The sequence below is a fragment of the Lampetra planeri genome, chromosome 41, assembly GCF_965212315.1.
Source record: "Lampetra planeri chromosome 41, kcLamPlan1.2.h2, whole genome shotgun sequence".
Lineage (NCBI taxonomy): Eukaryota > Metazoa > Chordata > Hyperoartia > Petromyzontiformes > Petromyzontidae > Lampetra > Lampetra planeri.
In genome coordinates, this window is record NC_136147.1 from 50,683 (window position 1) to 73,610 (window position 22,928).

Here is a 22,928-nt window from a genome sequence, read left to right on the forward strand (position 1 = left end):
CTCGCTGGCTACACCGTATGCATACTCGGCTCGTGCAGACCTTCCTCTCTCGCTGGCTACACCGTATGCATACTCGGCTCGTGCAGACCGTTCTCTCTCGCTGGCTACACACTACACATTACTCAGCTCGTGTAGACCGTTCTATCTCGCTGGCTACACACTACACATTACTCAGCTCGTGTAGACCGTTCTATCTCGCTGGCTACACACTATACATTACTCAGCTTCTACTCTCCCTTACTCTCCTCTCCGGGCTCTATCTCTGCACCTTCCTCTTCATTCTTAGATGGTTCCACTTCTCCCCTCTGCTCCTCTGTGCATCACCTTATATACCCCTTCTTCCCGGGAGACGGAGCGGATGCGGACCTCAACGTCGGCACCGCTCCTCAGTTACCCAATCCCCACGCTCTATCCCCACGATCCGGTTCCGCTCAGCGCGTGTTTCCACTCCCCAACCAATCACACCGCGCTGCTACCCGATCACTCCCTCTGGGCGCGTCACCGGCACACAGCCAATCAGCAGCACTACCCCCACCCGCGCACTGACGCCTGCTCCTCCCCGTCAGCGCGCGTCACCGCACACACACCCGTACATACGCGCTGGCACACGACATATACACCCAGCGCGTATCACCACTACACATATACGGTGTGCAGAGCAGGCGACGTTTTCAACGCGGTGATTTGTTACTTATTTTCCTTTAAAGCAAAGCCTTGTGTGTGAATCGTTTTGGGATTTACGGTAGTATTTAGACGCGGTATAAGGGCGTCTCGGTGGTGAGATTTTATCTATCTCGTCTGGTATACAAGCAGCCATGGGTTCGATCCCGACCCTGACGGCGTCTGTATATTTAGAGTTTGCGTATTTCTCATTCCACGTGGTCGGGTGGATTTTTCTCCGGGTCCTCCGGTTTTTCCCTCCACATTTAGAATCAACGTTACGCGTTTGAACGTCAGGCGTTGATTCTAAACGTATTTGGCTGCTAAACATGTCCAAAAGATAAGTCACTTATTTGAGCTATCATTTCTGGCCAGAGCTATATCATCGCAGTGGGCATTACCTGGTAAAAAAAAATAGATTACAGTTTTAGTATATTGTGTTGTGTCGCTTCGGGCAATGGTCTGAACACCTCCATAGCACACGGATAACTGTGCCCAATTATCATATAGTGCCAAAGTATAGAAATCACGATTAAACTAAAAATAGGGTTCACGTTAATTATCACGTTATGCCTACGCGCTCATCACCCATGATTCGCCAAATTTCGTCAAATAATCGTAAGCTAAGCAGACTGGAGTCTGCATGAAGAATTGTAGGTGATTATAGGCAATTCCCTGGGTACAAAGTGGGCTGCAGAGGGCATTACAGCAACATCCTTTTATTGTACTGTACTTCCATGTTCTCTCCGGCCTACACCAACCATCACTGTGACCAGCGCAGCGTAGTCCGGTCAAATACCCCCACGACCCGCACGGCGTGGGGAGGCCCTCGTCCTGAGCATTGGACCGACTGTGCAGGTGAATGTTTTGCTAATGCAAATGACTCCACTTTGAACGTTGTCGTGTTGTAGTAGCCGCTCCATTGAACGTCTCTCAACATCAAAGTCTCTGTGAGCTCCGTTCATTTCATAGAAGCCACTAACGTCCTATCGCACCCCCCCATCGTCATACATGAATACTCTTATCTTTGATGGACCTCCAGCTCGTGCCCACGGCAGCCCGCGTGTTCAAGGTGTGTCTGCGTCGTCTCAAAGATGCACGTCTCGGATTGGCCGATCATAAATCCTTTGAACAAACGAAAAAAAATATCCCCAAATTAATTCGTGGCCCAATCGGAGACCTGCTAAGTGACGTCGCCTGGGCCTTTAAACTACGCTCGACGAAGGTGGGGGCCAAGGCAAGAGTTAATTTACACACGGGCTGTGGCTGTGTCGGTAGCCGCGGTGAGTAATGTGTAGACAAGAGTTGATAACTAACCTCATTAACAGATAACGGCGAAGAAACATCCACAGGATTATACTTCACCGAGGAGGCAATCCCAGGTATTCGTGATTTTTTTTAAGGACGTAATATGTTGTTGTGGTGGTTTTTATGTTTGTTGTTGTGTGCGTCCGAACAATACAGACACGTGGAACTGCTTGTAACATATTTCCGGCGATGTGTGAAATGTGTGCACGCAAGTGACCTCTTGAAAGTATAAAATAAATGAGGACACATTCCGTCTCGAACATGCCGTATTCGGCCACCAACACACCTTCCGCGCATTGCAACAACACAACAACAACACCCATCCCTGTGGATCTGTGCTCGCCTGCTTCCCGACCTCGCACACCACTCGACAACGCCCTCCTCCCATCGCCTCCCCCCCCTTTCACAAACTTTGATCACCTCGTTCAATTCCAGAATCGTGTTCAACGCTTGGTCTCTTTTCTTTTTTACTTGTGCTCGGCAAGTGTAATTATTTTTCTCTCTCTCTCTCATGTACACTGTCGTTGGTATATGTTTTACATTCGCGTGCTTAGTCACAATGGTGCTTGCGTTTGGACTTTGGTAACAGCGGCGTTCCGTTTTGAGTGTTTGTGTGGTGCCATTATCAATGAGTTCCACCGGTACAATAGTGCCCGTCTCGGAATGTTATACACCTGTGTAGCGTTTACTCTTTAATGATGCACGTGTGTTCAGTTAAACATTATTCGCGCAAAAATGCATTGTACTTCAGTTGATGGGATTCCAACGTGAACCTGTTTCGCATCTTTTTCGTTCGGCGTCGGCACTGGGTCCTCAGGTGCGTATTCTCTGTGGGCTGTACATATTGCGTGGATGGAATTGTATTTTTTTACGTGTATTAATGCCGTCAAATCGAATTTTAGTCGAATGGAGACCGATGTTAATGAGGGAGATAAGGACATAACGACAAGTGTAAATTGTGTATACCGGTGTGTAGTGGTTGGGTGTATGGCGAAGGCCGTGGCGCAATCGGTCAGCACACAGTTCCACGGATATCTCGTCACCCAGCTAACAATGACACATTAGGCCCAACATTGGCCATGTGGTTGGAACCGTTGAACCAACGCACGGCTCCGATGTTCAATGTATTATTGGTAGAGTTAGAATCCTGGCCACGGCTAACACTAGCCGTTGAAGTGATATCGGAACCGGTCCGCTTCATTCATCAACCCGCTATGACCAGCGTGGTAAAACAAGTATTGTTGAACGGCTCCCGCGGTGGATTTAGAGAGCCATTCGTATACGGTTATTATATTCCTGCCTAGTTTAAGAATCTATTTTCTATTACATCTTCAATAGGTGCTTTGTGGGTCGTTGAGCTTGTGGCTCGGCAATCCGAGTTAAAAACTACGTTCAAATTACAGTACGTCCGTAATCCAAATATATTTCGCACCTCCAATTAGCACATTTGACTATGTACGTGTGCGAAAGTTCAAGATTCATACATTTCAAATTGTAGTATGTTACATAAAGTATTGGTATATCGGAGGGCAATGAGTTTTACACCCATTACGTATTAATCTTTTCTCTCTGTGTGTTGATCACGATAATCGTGGACGGGTTCAGTGCTGGTGCTGGCTATATCACAGCTACATGGAATGTAAAGAATGTGCCAAATCAATGTCTCTACTTGCATCGCGTCTCCAAGCATTGACCACCCTGCTCAATGTCTTCATAACAACGCAGGAATGTGTCCCTCGCGTCGCTTTTGCAGCAATTTTTGAATTTGCTGACAAGCAACCCCTCCCTTGGCCGGACAGCGTTATCGTCGATCAACCGCCGTCCCCTCTTTCTGGACGACTCGAAGTGCCACCGCCGAGGATGTTCCGCAAGAGAAAGGACGTGTTCGTCATCCCTGGCCCGAACCACGCCGGTGAGAATACGAGCAAGTACACAAACCGCGCTTCTTGTGAACCCACTGCTGGATGAGGGCCTCTTCACACTTTGGGGGTGGGGGCGCATTGTCGTGGCTATTTGACCATGTCATATTTCGTCACCAGAGGGGGTGGAGGGCATCGTAAATGTGGGACCTTAGAAGTAATCATTATCACCATGATCCGTGGGCAGATAGCCTGTAGGTGTCCACTGCACGTTTCGTCAATTGCTTTCCACTTGCCTTGTGCCAATCTGCTCAAGTAGTGCGCACATCTTTCTGGCACCAATCTCTGGTGGTTGTCATCAAGGAATTCTCCATTAGGTCTTCCTCTATTTCCGGTTCCTTCCATTTTCCCCAAACAACACACTTTTAATTATACTGTTGTTGTTGTTGTCCATCCTACATATATGTGTGTCTATAGAGTGTGCTCATATAGGTTGATATTGCCTGTGACGACCCTGCTTTGCACACACGGTGGTTAACCTTCGAAACACTGCCACCCAGGTGCAAACCTCCTCCTGCTTGGCTTCTGAGATTAGGTGAATTGATCATATAAAAGAATATTTAAGAAATGTAATGTCTGTATATAATAACAAGGACTGATTTTAAATTGATCACAAGCAAAAAGTGTTTGGATGTTCAATATGAAGGGGAGCAGAAGTGCAGTGGCATGCTGTGTTATGGACCCGGCAATCCGAGTGAGATTTCCAGGCATTGCTAACATCGGTGGTGAGTGATGAAAGGCCTCGCTATGTCAGTCATCCTATTGTCCGACCACACTTCACCAACCTCGTGGTTAGTGCTGGTTGTGAGAAGTGTGACCCAGGACCGGGTTCATGTATTCACTCGCCCGCTGATGTGGCCATGGCCAGGAATCAAACTCGAGTTACCCGAGTCACAGTGCACCACGATAGCCACTGTGCCACCGTAACGTCCGTGTTGCTAGAACATTCCCCCTATCCATTTTGTGCCCCCATGTCTCAATTTTGTCTTGCAGTAATTGTGATTTTGTCACCTCTATACCGCCACACACACGCTTGTGTGTACCGTATTAGCAAGTCGCTAGGCTTGGAATCTTTGGCACCACTCTTAATAGTAGGCTTTAGCGCAGTTATAGGAATATTGGTGAACAATGTGACTCCTCGGTGGCCGAGGTCACTGGAGGTTCCGCATTGTCCAGAGGTCGGTGTAAACTCGACACCACTAATATGTGTTTTACACTCCGGCGTGTTAATCGCGCTCACTGCGTGACGCGTGGTACTCAGCGTTTTTGCAACGTGACAAATCTGCTTCAAAATGGCAGCCTCTATTGAATTTGTTTTACTCTAATTACGCCAATTGTTTTCCCGCGGATCCTTCACCCTATAACGTATGATGTGTAGAGAGGTGGTCGGACCAGTCCATTGTTTGTGGCGACTCCTGGACATTTGTCTGACCTCGCACAAAAGTAGACTTTGGTGGGAGGTCGTCCACCTGAATCAATGGAGACACTGGGACGGCAGTAACTTGAGCATAATCCCTGCCACCCATATTGTTGACCTCCACAGTCCATGCCTGCTCATGTTCACCATGCCCATCGCCGTGTTGCATCTGTTGTTTTGCGCAAATGCACGAGGCCAGCTGGGTATCTGCGTCATTTTGTTGTCCTTTCTTCTGAAACCTCCGATTATCACGGTTGGCTATGTACGGCGTGGAAGAAGTTCAACGCACGTACATCATTCCCTTGACTCGTAGTCGTTCGGCTGAATTGAGGTGGCAGGCGGGGCTCAGTGTCAACGCCAGTTCCTCAACAAGGACATCGGTTCGATGCAAGAGTCAGTGCCTTTTGTGTGTTAATGTTTCTACCCCTATTCTGCATGTGTTTTTCTACCAGGTTTCTTCTATAGCTTAACATAGACAATATAATTGGTACTGGTCAAACATCCTAGTGATTTATAACTACCTACAAATTACACAATTGGTATTACTTAAAGCAACATCACCTCCACTGTAAAAAAACTTGGCAGGAATTTCGTGGATAAACAAGCATAATGGTTATTATAATGTAATGAGATTTTATTCGTTTTAAAGTTCATTACCTTTGGCACATTGCTTTGTTATTTTAAACTGTCACGTATTTGTTGTGAAATTTTGGAGGTGTTTGACATTCATGCACATATGTATGTATGTTGATCTTCATTTGCACCGTACGTAGCCAACCATGCTAATCGGAGGTGCGGGGGAAGGACAACAAACTAAACACAAACATTTACGAGTTTTCAATTTGGATTGAAAAGTGCATAGCTCCAGTGGCTTCCTTCTATCGGAAGGGAGAGCGTTCCAGAAGGCTGCAGAAGCGCAACTGAAGGCGCGCGATGCGGTGACCACCTTTGTTCGATGGTTAGCCGAAAGCCGCTGCTGCTAGGATGACCGGAGTTCCGGTGAGTGGTTTATGCTCCTTTGAAGAGATCAGCGATTGCCATGTAAATCGCCCTGAGACGGCCTTTGAAGTGCGCTGTGTAAATAGATATTGATTGATCTTCGGTTCTTGCGACCTCCCCTCCTCACCATGATACAGCTTTGCCATGATTGGCAGTCGTCAGGTTCACGCAGCGCTGGCCCAGCGGATTTATTTTGCGCTGCCCCAAGCTCATCCTTTCAGAAGGGCCCAAGGCAATTGCTGAAATGACGCGTTCTTGTTATCATCGACATCGTTATGATCTCTAAGTTGAGCAGACTTCATCATCGCAGTATATGTGCCGTATTAATTTCGTACAATGTAAAACAAAGAGTTGCCGTGTAGCAATGAGGAGTATTTTATATTCATTCCTTCATTGCAATTTACTTTACTATTATCTATATTGTATGTAGTCCATCTGAGTTGGTGGCGGTCACTTTGATGTAGGGCTTTCATCCTCTATTCAGAAACAATAATAATAAAAAATATTCGGAGTAGCGTAAATAAATCGAATTGTCATGCAGTTGAAGACTATCTCGGATTTAGATTTGATTGATCACATTAAAAAAAAAATGCATTTCTTTAACCACACCATACACATTTTCACTAAGGCATTGTACCAGTGGCATTGCATTGGCTGGCATTTATGTACGTATGTATATTAAACTTCTTTATCACTGTACGTAGCCATCCGTACTAATTGGAGGTGTAGGAGAAGGACGACAAGCTAAACACAAAAAGCAGTTCTCAAGAAATGAGTTTTCAATCTAAATGATTTACAAGTGCAGAGCTCCAGTGGCTTCCTAATAGCAGAACGGCCGTAGAAGTGCAACTGAAAACGCGCAATGTAATAACTGTCTTTGTTTGATGGCTGGACTTGGGACTTAGTAGCCAAAGCACCTCAGAATCTTTATTTATACTGGAGGAATCCGATGAGCTATAAAGTTTTTTATTCACAGATGTCCAATAGGGACATGGGGTCAGAAGGTTGCAACAACAAACAATACAAAAACACGACAGGAGTGCAAAGTATAGGAAAGGTAAGCAAATCACAAAAAACCCCGTTTTATTTTACCAACTAAAGCCCACTGAGATTTTTACTTATTTTTTAAAAGCAACCTGCCCACAAATGATAGCTCTACGAAGTGGCAAATAATTATCAATGTCGAGCAGGCAAATGATGAAATAATCTCAGTGCATTTTTCTAAATGTGGGGGGGGAAACTGGAGGATCTCGGATAAAAAAAATCCACGTGACCATAGGAGAGAGACACACAAACTCCAAATATACAGGAGTCAGGGTTGGGATCGAACCCCCTATCTCCTGCATACCAGGCAAAGGAGATAATATCTCGCCACTGTGGTATCTTGGCCCAGATCTATTGCACATCTGAAATCAACAGAACTGCATTGCCATTAACGCACTCCTACTTATGATGCATGTTTGATGAACCTACTTCCTTGCCTCCTATTCATCAATCGTCATCAACTTTATTCATTATCGTGCCTCCTGTCACCTGTCAACCTCAGACCTCATTGGTCACCCTGTGCCCTTATAAATCTCAACGTTCACCCTACAAAGTCCCATCACAAGGGAGAAACACAAACAATGAGCCAATTATTTTGTTGTTGCCTGTATTGAAAATGCTGTATGCCATATGGACCTGAAAACTTCGTTTCCTGTACAAGAATACGGGGTAAACCACGTGGGTTGACACAGTATGCAGTGTATTCGGCACCTAACCCCGATGCCACCGACCCCGCGCTCTGTCACACAGAAAACGCCGGCGGCGGCGGCGTCCCCGCCGTGACCCTGCTTAGGGTGGGGCCCGCGCCGGACCGCAGCCCTGTGCGGCGGCCCTGGTACGCGGGTGGCCGCCACGGCATCCCCGGCTTCCCCTTCCACCGAAAAACTTCGCGGGCCGCGTGGAGGATCAGCCGCGGCCTGCGCACCCGCTGCTCGCACGACTCTGGCGTCGAGGTCTCGAGTAGCGCTCCTCCGTCCCCGGGAACAGCCGTGGTCGTCGTCGCTACCGCCAACGATGACGCTGATGACAACGACCCGGCCGTGACGACGGTGCCCTTGAGGCATCGGAACTGTGCTCCCGGCGGCGTGTCCGGCTCTGTCGACGGATCGCCGGTGGCAGTGCTCTCGGACCTGCCTGGCGAGCGCCATCCGTCGGCCCAGCCTCAAAGAGGCAGGAAAGCGGCGGGGAAATATCCCCGAGGCCACGAGTCTGGGGAGGCTCAGAGACTCGAGCTCGTGGACGAGGACGGTGTCCGGGAGCCCTCAGTAGAGTCTGAAGACGAGGTTGCGAGCGGGGCATCATCGGACAAAAAGCCGACACCGAGTGTCTCGCAAGTAGCGGGCAGGAGGCGCAGGGAGACGGGCGAGCGTCGTATGGGAGTGGAGATGGAGCGGCCGCTGAAGGAGAAGAGCGCGGATCGCACTGACGGACTGCATGAGCGCCGTGTTCAGGTGGGCTATTCACGCTTCACTGTGGTCAAAATCGTCATCTTTGTCTATCCGCATTACCCAACCCACCCGGCTGCCAAATAAACCGTTGCCCCGCACCAATCTATTGAGCCTGATCCAAGGTAATCTGCCTGGCTGCGGCCCTATGTACAAGCGTAACTGATTTGTATTGGCGATGTAAGGCGGTCTGATCCGAGTCCCAGGCTTACTGCCACCGTTGAGTAGTTCCGAGCCGTTTTACATGCTTAGTGGCGAGCGGCGGCAGCAGTAGTTGGGATAAGCACTCCGCTTTGAGCCAAAAGGCTGTGAGCCCCTGACAGGAAGGGGAAGCCTTGGCTTAAGCCTTGTTGACACCAATTGTAGTGTGTAACACCTAAAGGTGGCCCACGTACTTTAAAGACGAGCCAGTCACCCGCCGTCTGCATTTACATTCAAGAGCAGGTATTGTATAGTTAAGCAGCCAAGCCACATTTTTGGTCTTGGTTATTAGAAATAATTTGGTACACATGCATGTACTCTATGTATGTGTTTATGTCCTGATATGTCCAGTCATCTCCATTAACCCATAACACTCAGGTCTGTCCCGTGACACCCTGCCAGCAAGCCTTAGACACTTCACGTGACCTCAAAGTGCACCTGGCCTGGTATAAGTGCCGCAGTGAATGGCGGCTGTCATACGGACACATTTGCTTCATGATTGCGGGGGCCTGGTTTTTGTGTGATTGCCAGTTTAGTAGATACACACAGAAAAGAGAGAGAAAAAAAGGAATCCTCATCAGCCATGATCAATCCACTGCTGACTGAAGGCCTCCCCTGCTGTGGACATATCTCGCTGCCTTGCGAAGTGACAATCAATCTAGTAGCACCTGTGGCACGAGCTGATTTCATTGCTCTGTCTCTGCAGTGGATATATACCTACCAGGGCCTACATTTAAAATAGTACAGGTGATTTAAGACCATTTACAAAAATTGGAAAACAGGTTACATGATGAAAGTGGCTCGATCGATAATACCATAGAATGGGAGTTGGATAGGGAGTGACAGCTGTGCCAAAGTGATTTACAGCGACATTCGAAGATGTTTTCTGAAAACTCGACTGGAGAAAGGAAGACATTTAATATAAATGGTAAAAATATTAACAAAGGAATATCGAGGCATAATCATCGTTTTTGGGTTAGATCGCGTTATTTATAAATGTGTCGTAACCCTCCACCACCCGACACGGCCAATCAGCAAAAAAAAGTGTCACGTTGACAAAAGACAAATAGTTCATTACTTTAGCCCACCGGTGTGTTGAAGCGTGAAACCGCAAAATTTTAAATTTTTGAGTATGACGTTTCGCTGGCAATTGCATCCAGCATCATCGGGCAATTCGCCAGAATAAAATGGAGTCCGCTTCTCAATCGCCTGCTGAGCTGAGGCAATTCTAATGATAAATGTGGGTGTTGATTTAGGTTATAGCTGCGTATTAAATGAATGTGTTCTGCGATGGTAATCATAGTTGATCTGCACAGCAGTTGGGAACGTCCGTGTCCGTGCGTGATGCCGAGCTGCAAACCAAACTGTGGTCCAAGGTCATTGCTTTTGAGGCCTAGATCAGTCTGGCTAGAATTGGCTTGTGAATGGACACCTTTTCCACTGGTCAATGTTAAATCTTTTGGCCTTGGCAGATCCAGTTGATGAAAAATAAACCATAGGGTTAGGTTGCTAAAGCATCTCTGCTACAAGCAACAGGTTACCCAATAGCCATGACAAATGCATGGAGTGTGCAGCACTTTCCAACGTTCCTTTGTCCTCGGACATATTGAATTTAGCTGTCGGGGGTAAAACACGTTTGCGTGTTTGCACGCCGTGGCGTGTCTCTTGAGACCTTGGTAATCTTTTCGATTTAAAGCTTTTGTGACTGCAGGGATTCATCTTCTTGGTTCTTTCGGTAAAGTCACGTAGAAGGGAAGTAATAAAATAATAAAAATAAAACACAATAAAATAATTCTCACGACGTTTCGGCCACAACGCAAGCAGCCGTCCTCAGGTGAAGACCAGGTCTGTCGGGGAGACAGCGTCTGTCGGGGAGACAGCGTCTGTCGGGGAGACAGCGTCTGTCGGGGAGACAGCGTCTGTCGGGGAGACAGCGTCTGTCGGGGAGACAGCGTCTGTCGGGGAGACAGCGTCTGTCGGGGAGACAGCGTCTGTCGGGGAGACAGCGTCTGTCGGGGAGACAGCGTCTGTCGGGGAGACAGCGTCTGTCGGGGAGACAGCGTCTGTCGGGGAGACAGCGTCTGTCGGGGAGACAGCGTCTGTCGGGGAGACAGCGTCTGTCGGGGAGACAGCGTCTGTCGGGGAGACAGCGTCTGTCGGGGAGACAGCGTCTGTCGGGGAGACAGCGTCTGTCGGGGAGACAGCGTCTGTCGGGGAGACAGCGTCTGTCGGGGAGACAGCGTCTGTCGGGGAGACAGCGTCTGTCGGGGAGACAGCGTCTGTCGGGGAGACAGCGTCTGTCGGGGAGACAGCGTCTGTCGGGGAGACAGCGTCTGTCGGGGAGACAGCGTCTGTCGGGGAGACAGCGTCTGTCGGGGAGACAGCGTCTCCCGACCTGGTCTTCACCTGAGGACGGCTGCTTGCGTTGTGGCCGAAACGTCGTGAGAATTATTTTATTATGTTTTATTTTTATTATTTTATTACTTCCCTTCTACGTGACTTTACCGAAAGAACCAAGAAGATGAAACCTTGGTAATCCTTTGATAAACGTGGCCAGTTTAGTCTGGTAAGTTCCGAATAGCAACACTACTTTTGACTAAAGTTCCGTTCACATTGGCTCGTCTCTACGAGTCATCCCCTCCCACCTCCCAGCCGCTGCTGCCGTTACAGGCAGACGAACAGAGCTAACGAACACAATTTTTACCTTATTAGGAAAGCACGAATGCAATTTGTCGCCGTTCACGTCTGTGTAACAGTTGGTGCGTGTTAGCCAGCTTGTGTCCAAGACATTGTGTTTCATGACACTTTGTTATGTCTGACCGATGCTACTGCTGCAGGTGCTATTGCTGCTACTGCTGTAGCTATTGCTATTACTGCAGCTATTTCCGCAGCTGTTGCTGATGCTGTTGATGGTGCTGCTACTATTGCTGCTGCTTTTACTGCTGTTGCTGATAATGCTATTGCTGATGTTGCGATTGCTGCTTCTGTGATCGCTGTTGCTGCCGCCGACACTCATTGATCACATGGGCCCAGGTGTCTAATCCAGCGTTACTGGCCGACGTTCAGGCAAAAGCTGCTGCAGCGGTGGGCGTGGGCATGGGGCTGTGCCACCTGGACCAACTGTGCCGCCTCATGGAGAAGATGGGGCACCTCAATGAGGCCAACAGGAGGCTCCAGCAGCAGCTCGTGCATCTACAAAATGACCTGCAGGCCCAGAGGTTCCAACAGGTCAGGCCCGACGCCACAAAAGGCCCCGCACTCCGATCTGCTTGTGCATTTCCTCGCAGTCACTTTTGCGTCCAGGAAAAAATAATGTCCGAAGTTATTTCCTGCTCCAAAATGTTCAGCGAGATGGTGCCCATCTCCTTTTAACGGCCATGAGCCAGTGGTTGAAATTTCACATTCCTATGGTCGGGGGTGAGTGTATTTATAGGTGAGCCACTGTTGACACCCCCCACAAAGTGCTGACGTTGATGCAATGTTCAGTGTGTGTGTGCATAAGCTTGATAATTCGGCATTAAATAATTAAGTATTTCGTTTATTTAAACAAATGTTCACGCGTGTGAAACACGTATCAATTGAATTTGTGTGGAGTTTATTAATATAGATTAATCGATACGAGACTAATTGGAGAGTGAGATGACCTCGCTTGTGGAAGTTCCTCCCCAATTCGGCTTTAGAACTTCCCCTTGGGTGCCACTCCAAGGCCCGTGTGGGTAACTGCGCCTCTTCTCCAGTCGCACCCACCATCGTGTCTCATCTGATCCGCATCCTCCCCCCTCACCCTCGGTCTTCCCTCCTATACTGCTGTCTGCCCTGCACTGGGTGGCATCTCCCTCTTAGCCCTTCTCCTCGTGCGCCTTTCTCGTCCGCTCTCCGATAATTTTTAGTAACCCCTCGCTCGGGTTCAAACTTCTTCATTCGGCCTCATTTCCCTCTGAGGTGGAGATACTTCCAACATACACGCGTGCTCCTCAACACTAGCCAAATGATGGAACTTTAATTGTGTTCAAAGGGAGTGCAGGGTTCCCTCGTTGTTCACAACGGATGCGTTCCGGAGATACTCGTGAATATAAAATTTTGCGGATAATGATATTGGCCTACGAAAACTCATCTTTTCAATGAATTACCTTAAATAAATACATAAATAAGCTGTTAAATAATTTTTTTTAAATTGGTTATAATAAACGTAAATTAAATATAAAAACATTAAATTATTAAATAATAGTTTACAAATTAACCTGACTTTAATTATGATTATGCTACACAGTAGAATGATGCAGTAACAATGATGCTGACGACGATGATAGAGAGTGAGTGACCGCAAAAACATTTCCATGTGTTCTGAACAAGCCTGGCGGCTTCTTGTCAGAACCACCATGTCGCCTTTATTGGTTACTCTGCTTTGGAACGGACATGGGGAGACAGCCCCCGTCCTCACTTCTCCCCTCCCACCTCTCACTCAGGGCCTGCTGCTGTCCGCCTGCCGGTGCGGGACGCGCGCTTGGGTGCAGCAGCACTGGCTGTCACTGGCGCAGTCTCCAGGCAGCGCTGGCCCGAGGCTCCGCTCACACTCCGACGTCGCCGCAGAGACGTTCGTCGCTGCGGAGACGCTCGGCGCCGCTGTGCACAGGCAGCGGCCGCCCCCGGGAGCTGCAGGTGCCTGATGCTCGTGACTAAACTAAAACTATTTTTTTATTTCACCAGGTAAGGCCCACTGAGCTATGTAGCTCTTTTTTCCAGAAGTAACCTGGCCACAAATTATAGCTCAACGAAATGGCTTATCACGTGGAAATTCATAGCGGCCAAATACTTCAAACGCACAGTGATTCTAAATGTGGAGGGAAAATCCGGAGGACCCGGAAAAAAATCCACGCGACCACAGGGGGAGAGACATTCAAACTCCAAATATACAGGCGTTGGGGTTGGAATCGAACCCAGGACCTCCTGCATACCAGGCGAGGGAGTTAACATCTTGCCACGAGTGGCGTCACGCGTGAGTGCCTGAGCCCCACAGGGTCTTGCGGGCGTGGGAAGGATGGGACGTGGCTCGTTTGGCTCAGCGTCCGGGGTTTCGGGGTTCAATTATCAGTCCCATCACCATCGGCATCGTCGTCGACATCATCACCGTCAGAAATTAACTTGATAAAATTCTTCTTTGCCATTACCACCACATTCTCAACTAACACAGCAGTTTTCAACCGGTGGGTTGAGCATCCATTTTGGCAGGAGGGGTGTGGGGGGGGGTGCAGGATGCAGCATGGATACCGTGCAGGAGAAACTTTTAATGGACGCGGGGAACATCAGCGCCATGTTGCGGCGACAGACTGCACAATATGAAGCAAATGCCTTGGTAACGTCACAGTGGCTAGAGTCGTGGCCATGTGATTGCCCTGTATATTGTGACCTTGACCTGGGAAGGACCAATGGTATTCGTTGGGTGAGGGCAGCAGCCATACCAAAATATTAAAAACTACTGCCTTAAACCTACGTCATTAACACCACAATTACAATTACCTATATGATAGTTATTTGTATCGTCATTGTGCTCCTCTTTATTATAGTTTTGATCATTCACAGTGAAGGCTGAGATCTTGGCATGGTTATTAATAAAAATTCACGACCTCCGGCACTGCCTCCAAGGCCCAAAAATTGGCCCTCCTGGATTTGACATTCCTCTGGCATCGGTGGTGTGGCCATCAACCACATCAGAACATCAGCTCAAGAGCAGGTCGATGTGCACATCTTATTCGTGAATTGAAAAATAAAGACAAGCCACAGTAGTGCAATCGTCGCAATGCAACACAAACTATTAACCATGTTGTAAGCCACGTAGTCTGCACTCCTTTAGCCTATGAGTTGGATTAGCAAAATTACACGAACTCTCTCCTGAAGCCCTCTCATCGTGGCTAGCAACAGACCTCGACATTGGCATTTAGCTCCTGAATATATTGCCATATGCCAAAACAGAATAAGAAATTCGCTGAAAATACAGATCCATATATATTTTATTTCCTGTTTCAGTAAAGGTGCTGCTTCCGTGTTCACTTGTGAGCCCATTTTGCAACATTGTACTTTGCACCAGCGTGTCATAGCTCCACAAGACAATATAATTACTGAGGTCCAGTAAAAAAAGACACGCACATGGAACGATTAACAGGCGTGCATTGGAGTGATGAAACGAAAGAGGGGTAGGCGAGTTGGTGTGGTTTTGGAAAGCCGGACTTGATGATGAAACGCACCTTACCAATTTGCCGAAACACAGTAATACCTCTGTTAATGAATCCTCTCGGAACGAAGCTTCTGAATAATCCGAACGCCGTGCGTGTCCTGTAAGCGCGACCGAGTGGGGTTCGTCGACTGTAGAGAGCTTTGCGAGTCTTCCTCACTCGGCACAATCAGAGGTGTGTGTCCCCAGCCTTCCCTCTTTCCGGCCCTCCACTGCACGAGTTTTACCTCGTGTTAGTAAAGTGTGATTGCGTCTTTTTTTTTGCAGTGACAAATAGATTTTTTTTACTAACCCCCATTTATGTCATGCAACTGATGATCATCTAGTGCTAAGCGGCCTTACTGGGCAAAAAGTGAGGCATAAATGCATCTCTTTGGGGAGAAGGCGGGAGAGATGACAAGTGACGTGGTGCGTGCATTCTGGTTGGCGCAGTCCACCTTGAAACGCCACTCTACACCAAGTGGACAGACCAAGTGCAACTGTGCAGCCATGTCTTTTTTTATTGTTACCCCCCCTCCCCTCTTCTCTGAAGTCCTGGAAAGCATCCCGATGCCTCCCAGGTTATATCTTACTCTGGTAACAAAGTTTCTGATAACGAAGTGACATCGTGGAACGCATATGCCTTGTTTTTCAGTTTCATTTCAGTTTCATTTATGAGGTATAACCCTGTGAGCCATGTGGCTCTTGACTCTGGTGCAACAAAACAAAAACATGAACAAGAAACATCTTAAAGTGACTACATGCAACAGAAAAATCCAGGAAGAAACAGCAAATTCTTCCAGAAAAAGCACCGTATTTCAACGCTGTGTGCAAAAATCCTAGTGGGATGCAAGTCAAACAATAACAACCATAAGACACTGTAGATTAAAGTTATAATGCTAACTCTGTACTACAACAGACAAACATGGCAAAACCAAAACATTTTCAAAATCACGAAAATGAAGCTATAAAAAACAATGTAACAGTGATACATAACATGTACGGCCAAACTTTGCAGCCAAAGCTGGCTGCACGAGGTATTACTTGCACACGTTTTTTAATCGGCGTAAATCGCCTGCCGATCAGAAACATGGAAATTGATGAAGAAAACGGAACAAAAAGGCTGAAAATTGCACAGAGAAACATGGCGAGGGGTGTATGCTTTGACTTGCACTGAGAGGCAGGAAGAGTAACGCATGGATTTGAGCGCTCACTTAGGTTACAATCAGTTACTTTGGCTGTGGAGAAAGAGAAGTAGGTTCGGGAAGGATACGTCGCTGAAAGGGGTTGATGGCCGGTGGGTCGAGACGAGCAATGGAGTGGCCGCCATGGAGGGGCATGTGCCCGAGAGGTCGCGTCCACCACGGAGACGGAGCAATGAAATCTGGCGCGAGGTGGATTGGTACATCACGGGTTCGTGAGAGATGGCAGCGGCTTGGGGAGGGAGGCCTTCATCCGTGGATTATCAGGCCTGAGGGTACTGTGGTGGCGAGATGTCAACTACCTCGCTTGGTATACAGGAGGTTGTGGGTTCGATTCCAACCCTGAGGCCTGTATGTTTGGAGTATGCATGCTCTCCCCGTGGTCGCATGGATTTTTCTATGGGTTTTCTGATTTTTTTTCTTCTCTTAGGTTTTTTCGGTAAAGTCACATAGGTAAAAAATTTTAAATTAATAAAAGTAAAAAAAAAAATTCACGACGTTTCGGAAGCAACACAAGCCTCCGTCTTCAGGTGGAACCGTCACAGCCACGACAGCTGTATCAAGTAAATGAGAGATCACAAGAAATATTACCCCGTATATATAATGGTTGAGGGGGGAAGGGCCAGGAACGGCACACTTTTTTTATTAATATGGTAAGGTGAGGCTTAAGACCAAGAGTAGACTGTATAACAAAGGACTGAGCCTTTGTTATGGAGAGGTGCGGTTTGCAACTAACACATGGCAAACATGACAAAAGTGTGATTTTCCCCTCCATTTAGAATCAACATGCGTATTGATTTTTTGACTGCTATAAATTTCCACGTGATAAGCCACTTAATTGGGCTATCATTTGTGATAGCCAGGTTGCTTCTGAAAAAGATCTATATAGCTCGGTGGGGCTTACCTGGTAAAATAAAAAGTCAAGTTTATAAATTTAGTTTATTTAAATTTAAACTTGATTTTATTTTTGCTATCCATTGTTCTCACGGCAGGTGCTTGGATTTTTCTTTGTCCCCACCCACCGTCCTGTGTAGGCATGCCGAGACGCAGCTGCTCGGTCAACACCCACGGTCACGTCGACGCCGCCCTCGTGGAGAAGGACCGGGGGTCCATGGCCCCCAAGAAGCACGTCCTCAACTCGCTACCGTAGACGGTGGAGTCCGTTCGCCGCATTGTGTTGGGACCGGAGGGGGGTGGTGGGAGCAGGCAGCACTAATGGCGGGATGAGAGCCGCCCTCGCTCCAGCAATAAACACGAACCAACCCAGCCCTACGGCGTGGCGATACTGCTCGCCTTTACAGGTGCTCGAGCTGGCCTCACCGATTATGTAAGAAAGCGATTGCTCGACAAATCAGAAAACACCAAGTTGGGGGGTGGGGGTAAGTCTCACCTCTGTTCTCATGTATGCCGCTGGATGGGAGGTGGTGGGCTGGGCTTGTTGACATCACCAGCCCCATCACGCTGGTGGAGGCTCGTAGGGGGTTTCCTGCTTTCGGGAGGCAGGATGTCGGGGTGGCCGTCAATATTAAGTAGGGCCCGAATAATCGACCAGGAAAAATAATCGATGACAATTTTCCAACGATGTAATCGATTTTGATCCTCAGCTCTGCAAGGTACTCTCGCCATCATCTCTCTTCCCTATCTCAATTTCACCCTCGACCCCACACCTCCTCTGCACTGATGTGTTACTTAAGTGCTCGGCTGATGCTCGGAGCTGCTCGGAGGATTTTTATTGTGAGATGGCGTTGGGTTCAGCGCACCCGGCGGTGGTGTATTTGTGACGTGCGATTACTGCAAGCGGGGTTGAGCCTAGGTCGTGCTTGTATGGGCGATCGCCATGAATGACCAGCGCTATAGGCTGCTGCCAGCAGAGTGCATTGCAGCAAGATCTATTATTGTACGGTACACATTCCCGCATCTATGCTGCCCACTTTAACCCACGCTGGCCAGATAACTCCCTCCCCCCCCCCCCCCCCGTGATTCGCATGGTGTCGGGAGGCCCTCATCCAGCAGTGGCTTGACACAGGGGCTCCATAATAATCGCCATGACCAGCTAGGGGGTTATTGTACACATGTACAATTGTACACATGTACAATTGTACACATGTACAATAACGTGTACATCACAAGGAGCCTTCGTTGGGCTGTCTCCCTGCAGAGAGAGTTCTTTTGTTCTTTTAAATCTGTCAGCTTTCTGGAGGGCTGAGGGCCCCGGTGCCTTTGCCTGCGCGGTGCCCCCCTGCAGGTGCCCCCCTGCAGGCAAAGCTGACTGGTGTGCGCAAGTCAATGGAACGAGCAGCGCTGCACGATCTGGAATTTTTTATCCTTGCATCAAGAAATCCCCAAATCCCCCTCCCTCTAAGCTTTACCGAACTCTGAAATCCCCTCTTCCTACTTCTCAACGTCACCTATTTAAGCTGCTGGATTGTATTGCCAAAAGGGCAGTTCAACATCTGAATTCATGCTTGTGCCCTCTTTGTAGTCAAATTCAGCGAGTTTCTGAACTTGATTTGCACGATCGCAACAAGACGTTTAAGTATTTTTCTGGTTAAAAGACTGTCTCTGAGAACACTACATGAATGTACGGCACAGCATACTTGTGAACTTTATGGTAGACTGGCAATGTTTAAATCCATTTACCGCATAGCCTTATGTTGAAAAACGAAAATTGTCAAGATATTTTCTCAATGTGGTAAATGTACCAAACAAATGGCAGCTTGGCACTTAACATCTTTTAGGATTGGCAGTTGTGGTATGTGATGTGCACTGGTCAGAGGGGGGAAAAAAGCTGAGAATTTGAGTTGAACATTTTAATTCGTAAAACAAAAGTTAATTGTATACAGGTTTACGAAACTATATTGGGGAGTACGGAATAAATCGCTGTCTTTACGCAGCACTGCTCCGCAAGAATTGGTATCCTTCCACCAGTACAGTGATTGGTAGAGACCGGGTAATGTAGCGAATGCATGCCCAACGCTGTATTCGCGCTGTGGGTTGCTATTGTTTCCAGCCAATTGCGATGATTCTCTCTTAACTACGTCACATTTTTAAAAAATGCCGTTTTCACCTCTGTCGCTAACAGTAATCGCTTTGCCGATTATCAGCTGCCTTATCCATTTTTAATGAGCGTATCCCTTTAACCAACAAGCAGTTTGTAGATATTTTAGCACTGGTTTTATCATATGTTGAAAACTATTGGTTCATGACTGGAGGATGAAATTATTGCAGGTTTGGAATGTTGAGGTTTATTTTGCTTGTAGTTAAAATTTTACTGACAAAAAAAAACTTTTTTTAAGAAATGCGCGCCAACGTAATGTTCCTTCATAATGGTTGCATGTTCCTTACGGACCAAGGTCATAGCCGTTTTTGCAGGAACACCTGTTTGAGCAAAAAAAATACATTGGGCCTTTGTTAGGTTTTGCATAGCTGTTACGGAACACCTGAGCAGCTGCACAGCATTTTTAATCGGACGGAGTCGGGGAACTTTTTTTTACATTGCGGACATTCCTGCAACGTCAATGTGCAATCGGCATGCCTGTTGTGATTGAGGTGGTGGGTTTCACCTCTGCGGTTTTAAAAGTCTATATTTCAAGGTGACCTTTCTGCTTCGACAACTCCTTCATTCAGCGGTAATTTCAAAGCCATTTATTTCAACTGCGGATTTTTCTGGCTTAAAAAAATTCTAAAGTAACTTTGTGTAGGAATTCATGGAATGTCCAAATTGCTTGCTGTTTATTTTATGCATTTGGCCCAGATTTGTTTAAGATTTAATATCGCCCACCTCTCTTTTGAACATAATTGCACATTCCATATGATCAAATCTCATAAGTCAAGAGTCGTGGATTATTACACTAATGTACAGCCGTACAAATTATCATGTCCACTTAAGCTATTTCACACACTGGAATTTTTGTCAAAGTATCTGGAATTGATCCGTTTATTGGTTTGTATATCCAGCAAATATATCAATCTTGTTTGGAAAATTAGTTTTATTCTGAAATTATTGTAAGATTAATTGCTAAATTCAATGTGAAAGTTCCTTATTAATACACTACTCCAACACGGTTTTGTGGGTCGTAAGCCATAAGGTTCTGGTCACTATTTTATTAGCAATATTTTGGATTTAGAATTTTAACAGTGGCATGTGCTGATTTTTAAATACAACTCGTTTCCATAAATGATCCGTCCTGACTGCTGTTCGATTTGTTGTCCAAGTTATTGTGACTGCGAGTGGCCATGTTGTTAAGTCGTTTTCATATCCGAGTGCAGGTGGTGGGCGCACACATTTGGGAGACAAAGGCGGTCGGGCGTGGTCTTTGCCACACCACCGGCTGGTGTGCCGTGTCGGGCTTTACAGCTGCTCGCTAGCAGCTCCAACAGTCTATGAATGCTACACAAAGGGCATTTGTTCTGCACACTCGCACAAAGGTGGAGCAGTAGGCGTATTGGTTAGCACACTGCGCTACTAATCTGGTGACCTGAGTTTAATTCCTGGTCATAGATAACATCAGTGGAAATTATATAGACCGGTCCTGGGCCTCCCCTAGGCCAACTGAGCCTTCAATGAGTACCGGGTGTGGTGGATTTTCAATGGCGCTTGAGCAACAAAAGCAGATGGGCTGTGATGCTGGGCTACACAACCCTTTGTGTGCCATGCCAGCCTAAATAGGTACCCGCTAACAGCACGTGACCCAACATGGTTATATTGCTATAGGGGGTTGTGTTATGGAACGACAAGTAGCTTACTCAGTTTTGTGCTTTTAAATCCCGGTGTGTGTAGTTGCTTGTGACCTTTGCCCACTTTACTGTCATCGAAGTAGATTAGTAAGAATTTCATACCTGTGTAGGGGTGTTAGAGAGAGAGCCCGTTATGCATGGCAGCCTATGGTAAACAAACACAGTAGGCGGGGCTACGTGAGTGCACGAGCAGGTGCCCTCTGCGACGTCCGCGCCAGACACCCTGGGGGGTCGATTCGGTCGTTATGATCCCCCGGGGCCCCACCCCTCAGGGAGGGGTTGGGTATAAAAGGGGAATGTATCGAAGGGCTCGGGAGTGATGTTTAGCTAAAGGAGAGAAGACGGAAGACGTCTTAGAGAGAGCCCTGGACTCCCCCTGGTACGCCGTCCTTATCAGGACCGCGCAGGCTCGAGCCAGTGGCGTGGTACCAGGGCCAGAGCCAGTGCTGGTCTGGACTCTGGGTACCGGGCCCGACTGACCAGTGTCGGGCCAAGATAGCCTCCCCTAGCCCATTAGTGGAGGACTCAGAGGCAGGCTAGGGTTAGCTAGAGAGGTGTGTCCTCAGATAGACGGGTGAGGGGGCCGATACCCCCTCAAATGTGTATGTCATAACGTTGGTGTTAAATAAACAAGTGTGCCTCCAACTCCGGTGTGAACGAGTCGTGAGCGTTACTACACCTGTATAGGATAACGCAATTTGCAAAAGCACACCACCCGACTGCACATCCATTTTTAGGTGTGTGTAGTACCTATATTACTACAGGGGTTATCGCGCAGCGCTACGAACCTGGAAACCTGAGTTCACTTCCCGCTCGCGGCCAACACCAGTGACGATTATGTGAACCGGTCCTGGGCCTCCCCGAGGTCGACTCGGCATCAAATGAGTACCTGGTACTGTGTGTAAACATCGCCACTCGGGAGACCAAGACGGCCGGGCGTGGTGCTGGCCACCCACCACCTCATGTGCGGTGCCGGCCTTCATAGGTGCTAGCTAACAGCACTTGGCCCAACAGTCTGTTAAAGGCTAAAGGATAGGTGTTTGTCTTGTAGTAGTTATAGCGTGGGGAGCAGTAGTGCAATGGTTAGCGCACTGTGCTACGAATCCGGCAACGCGATGTCAATTCCCGCTCATGGCCAACACCAGTGAATTGGTTCTGGGCCTCCCCTCGGTCGACTCATCCTTAAATGAGTACCTGGTGTGGTGTGTGAACATCGCCACTATTTAAGTTTTTATTTTACCAGACAAGGTCCACTAAGCTATATGGCTCTTTTTCAGAAGTGACCTGGCCACAAATAATATCTCAACTTAGTGGCTTATGTGGAAATCTATAGCAGCCAAATAATCAAAATGCGTGTTGATTATAAATGTGGGGGGAAACCGAAGGACCTGGAGAAAAATCCACACGACCACGGGGAGAGACACGCAAACTCCAAATATACAAGCATCAGGGTTGGGATCTAACACACGACCTCCTGCATACCAGGTGAGGGAGATAACATCTCGTCACTGGGGAGACAAAGGCGGCCGGGCGTGGTGCTGGCTACCCACCACCCCCTCATCTGCCGTGCTAGCCTTGCCCCAACAGTCTGCTCGGGCTATCCAGGGGGTCTGTCTTTTTTGTAGTAATAGCGCACCGTGTTACAGTCCCCCTGCATCCTGATCTCGAATGATTGTGCAACATCTGTGCTCAGGGTGCCAAAGGGGCAGCCAGGTGTCTTTTTGGGGGGGGTCAGAACCCCCCCCCCCATTGTGTGTCATGCCAGCTCTGGTGGTGTTCACCAACAGC

The 22,928-nt window shown here is 47.9% G+C and overlaps 1 protein-coding gene across 4 annotated transcripts; it reads left to right on the forward strand.

The window, feature by feature from the left end:
- Window positions 1-268: 268 nt before the first annotated feature.
- On the forward strand, window positions 269-20,599 carry LOC144732026 (uncharacterized). 4 transcript variants are annotated; one of them, XM_078613216.1, is made up of 7 exons: window positions 269-1,518; window positions 1,989-2,042; window positions 3,722-3,880; window positions 8,098-8,798; window positions 12,027-12,221; window positions 13,460-13,652; window positions 17,438-20,599. In XM_078613216.1, the coding sequence occupies exons 1-7, from the start codon at window positions 1,398-1,400 to the stop codon at window positions 17,551-17,553; spliced, it is 1,539 nt and encodes a 512-aa protein (XP_078469342.1). In that variant the 5' UTR covers window positions 269-1,397; the 3' UTR covers window positions 17,554-20,599. The 4 variants fall into 4 exon arrangements, with proteins under 4 accessions (XP_078469342.1, XP_078469344.1, XP_078469343.1 ...); XM_078613217.1 differs by having other exon boundaries at window positions 272-1,518; window positions 12,060-12,221; XM_078613218.1 differs by lacking the exon at window positions 1,989-2,042 and having other exon boundaries at window positions 270-1,518.
- Window positions 20,600-22,928: the final 2,329 nt, after the last annotated feature.

What these genes read in the sequence shown, in the direction of transcription:
- LOC144732026 (XM_078613216.1), top strand. Translation starts at nt 1,398, where the DNA reads ATGTTCTCTCCGGCCTACACCAACCATCACTGTGACCAGCGCAGCGTA. An exon ending in GCATTGGACCGACTGTGCAG is followed by an intron (nt 1,519 to 1,988) that starts GTGAATGTTTTG and finishes CCTCATTAACAG; the next exon opens with ATAACGGCGAAGAAACATCC. An exon ending in GCCGCCCCCGGGAGCTGCAG is followed by an intron (nt 13,653 to 17,437) that starts GTGCCTGATGCT and finishes CGTCCTGTGTAG; the next exon opens with GCATGCCGAGACGCAGCTGC.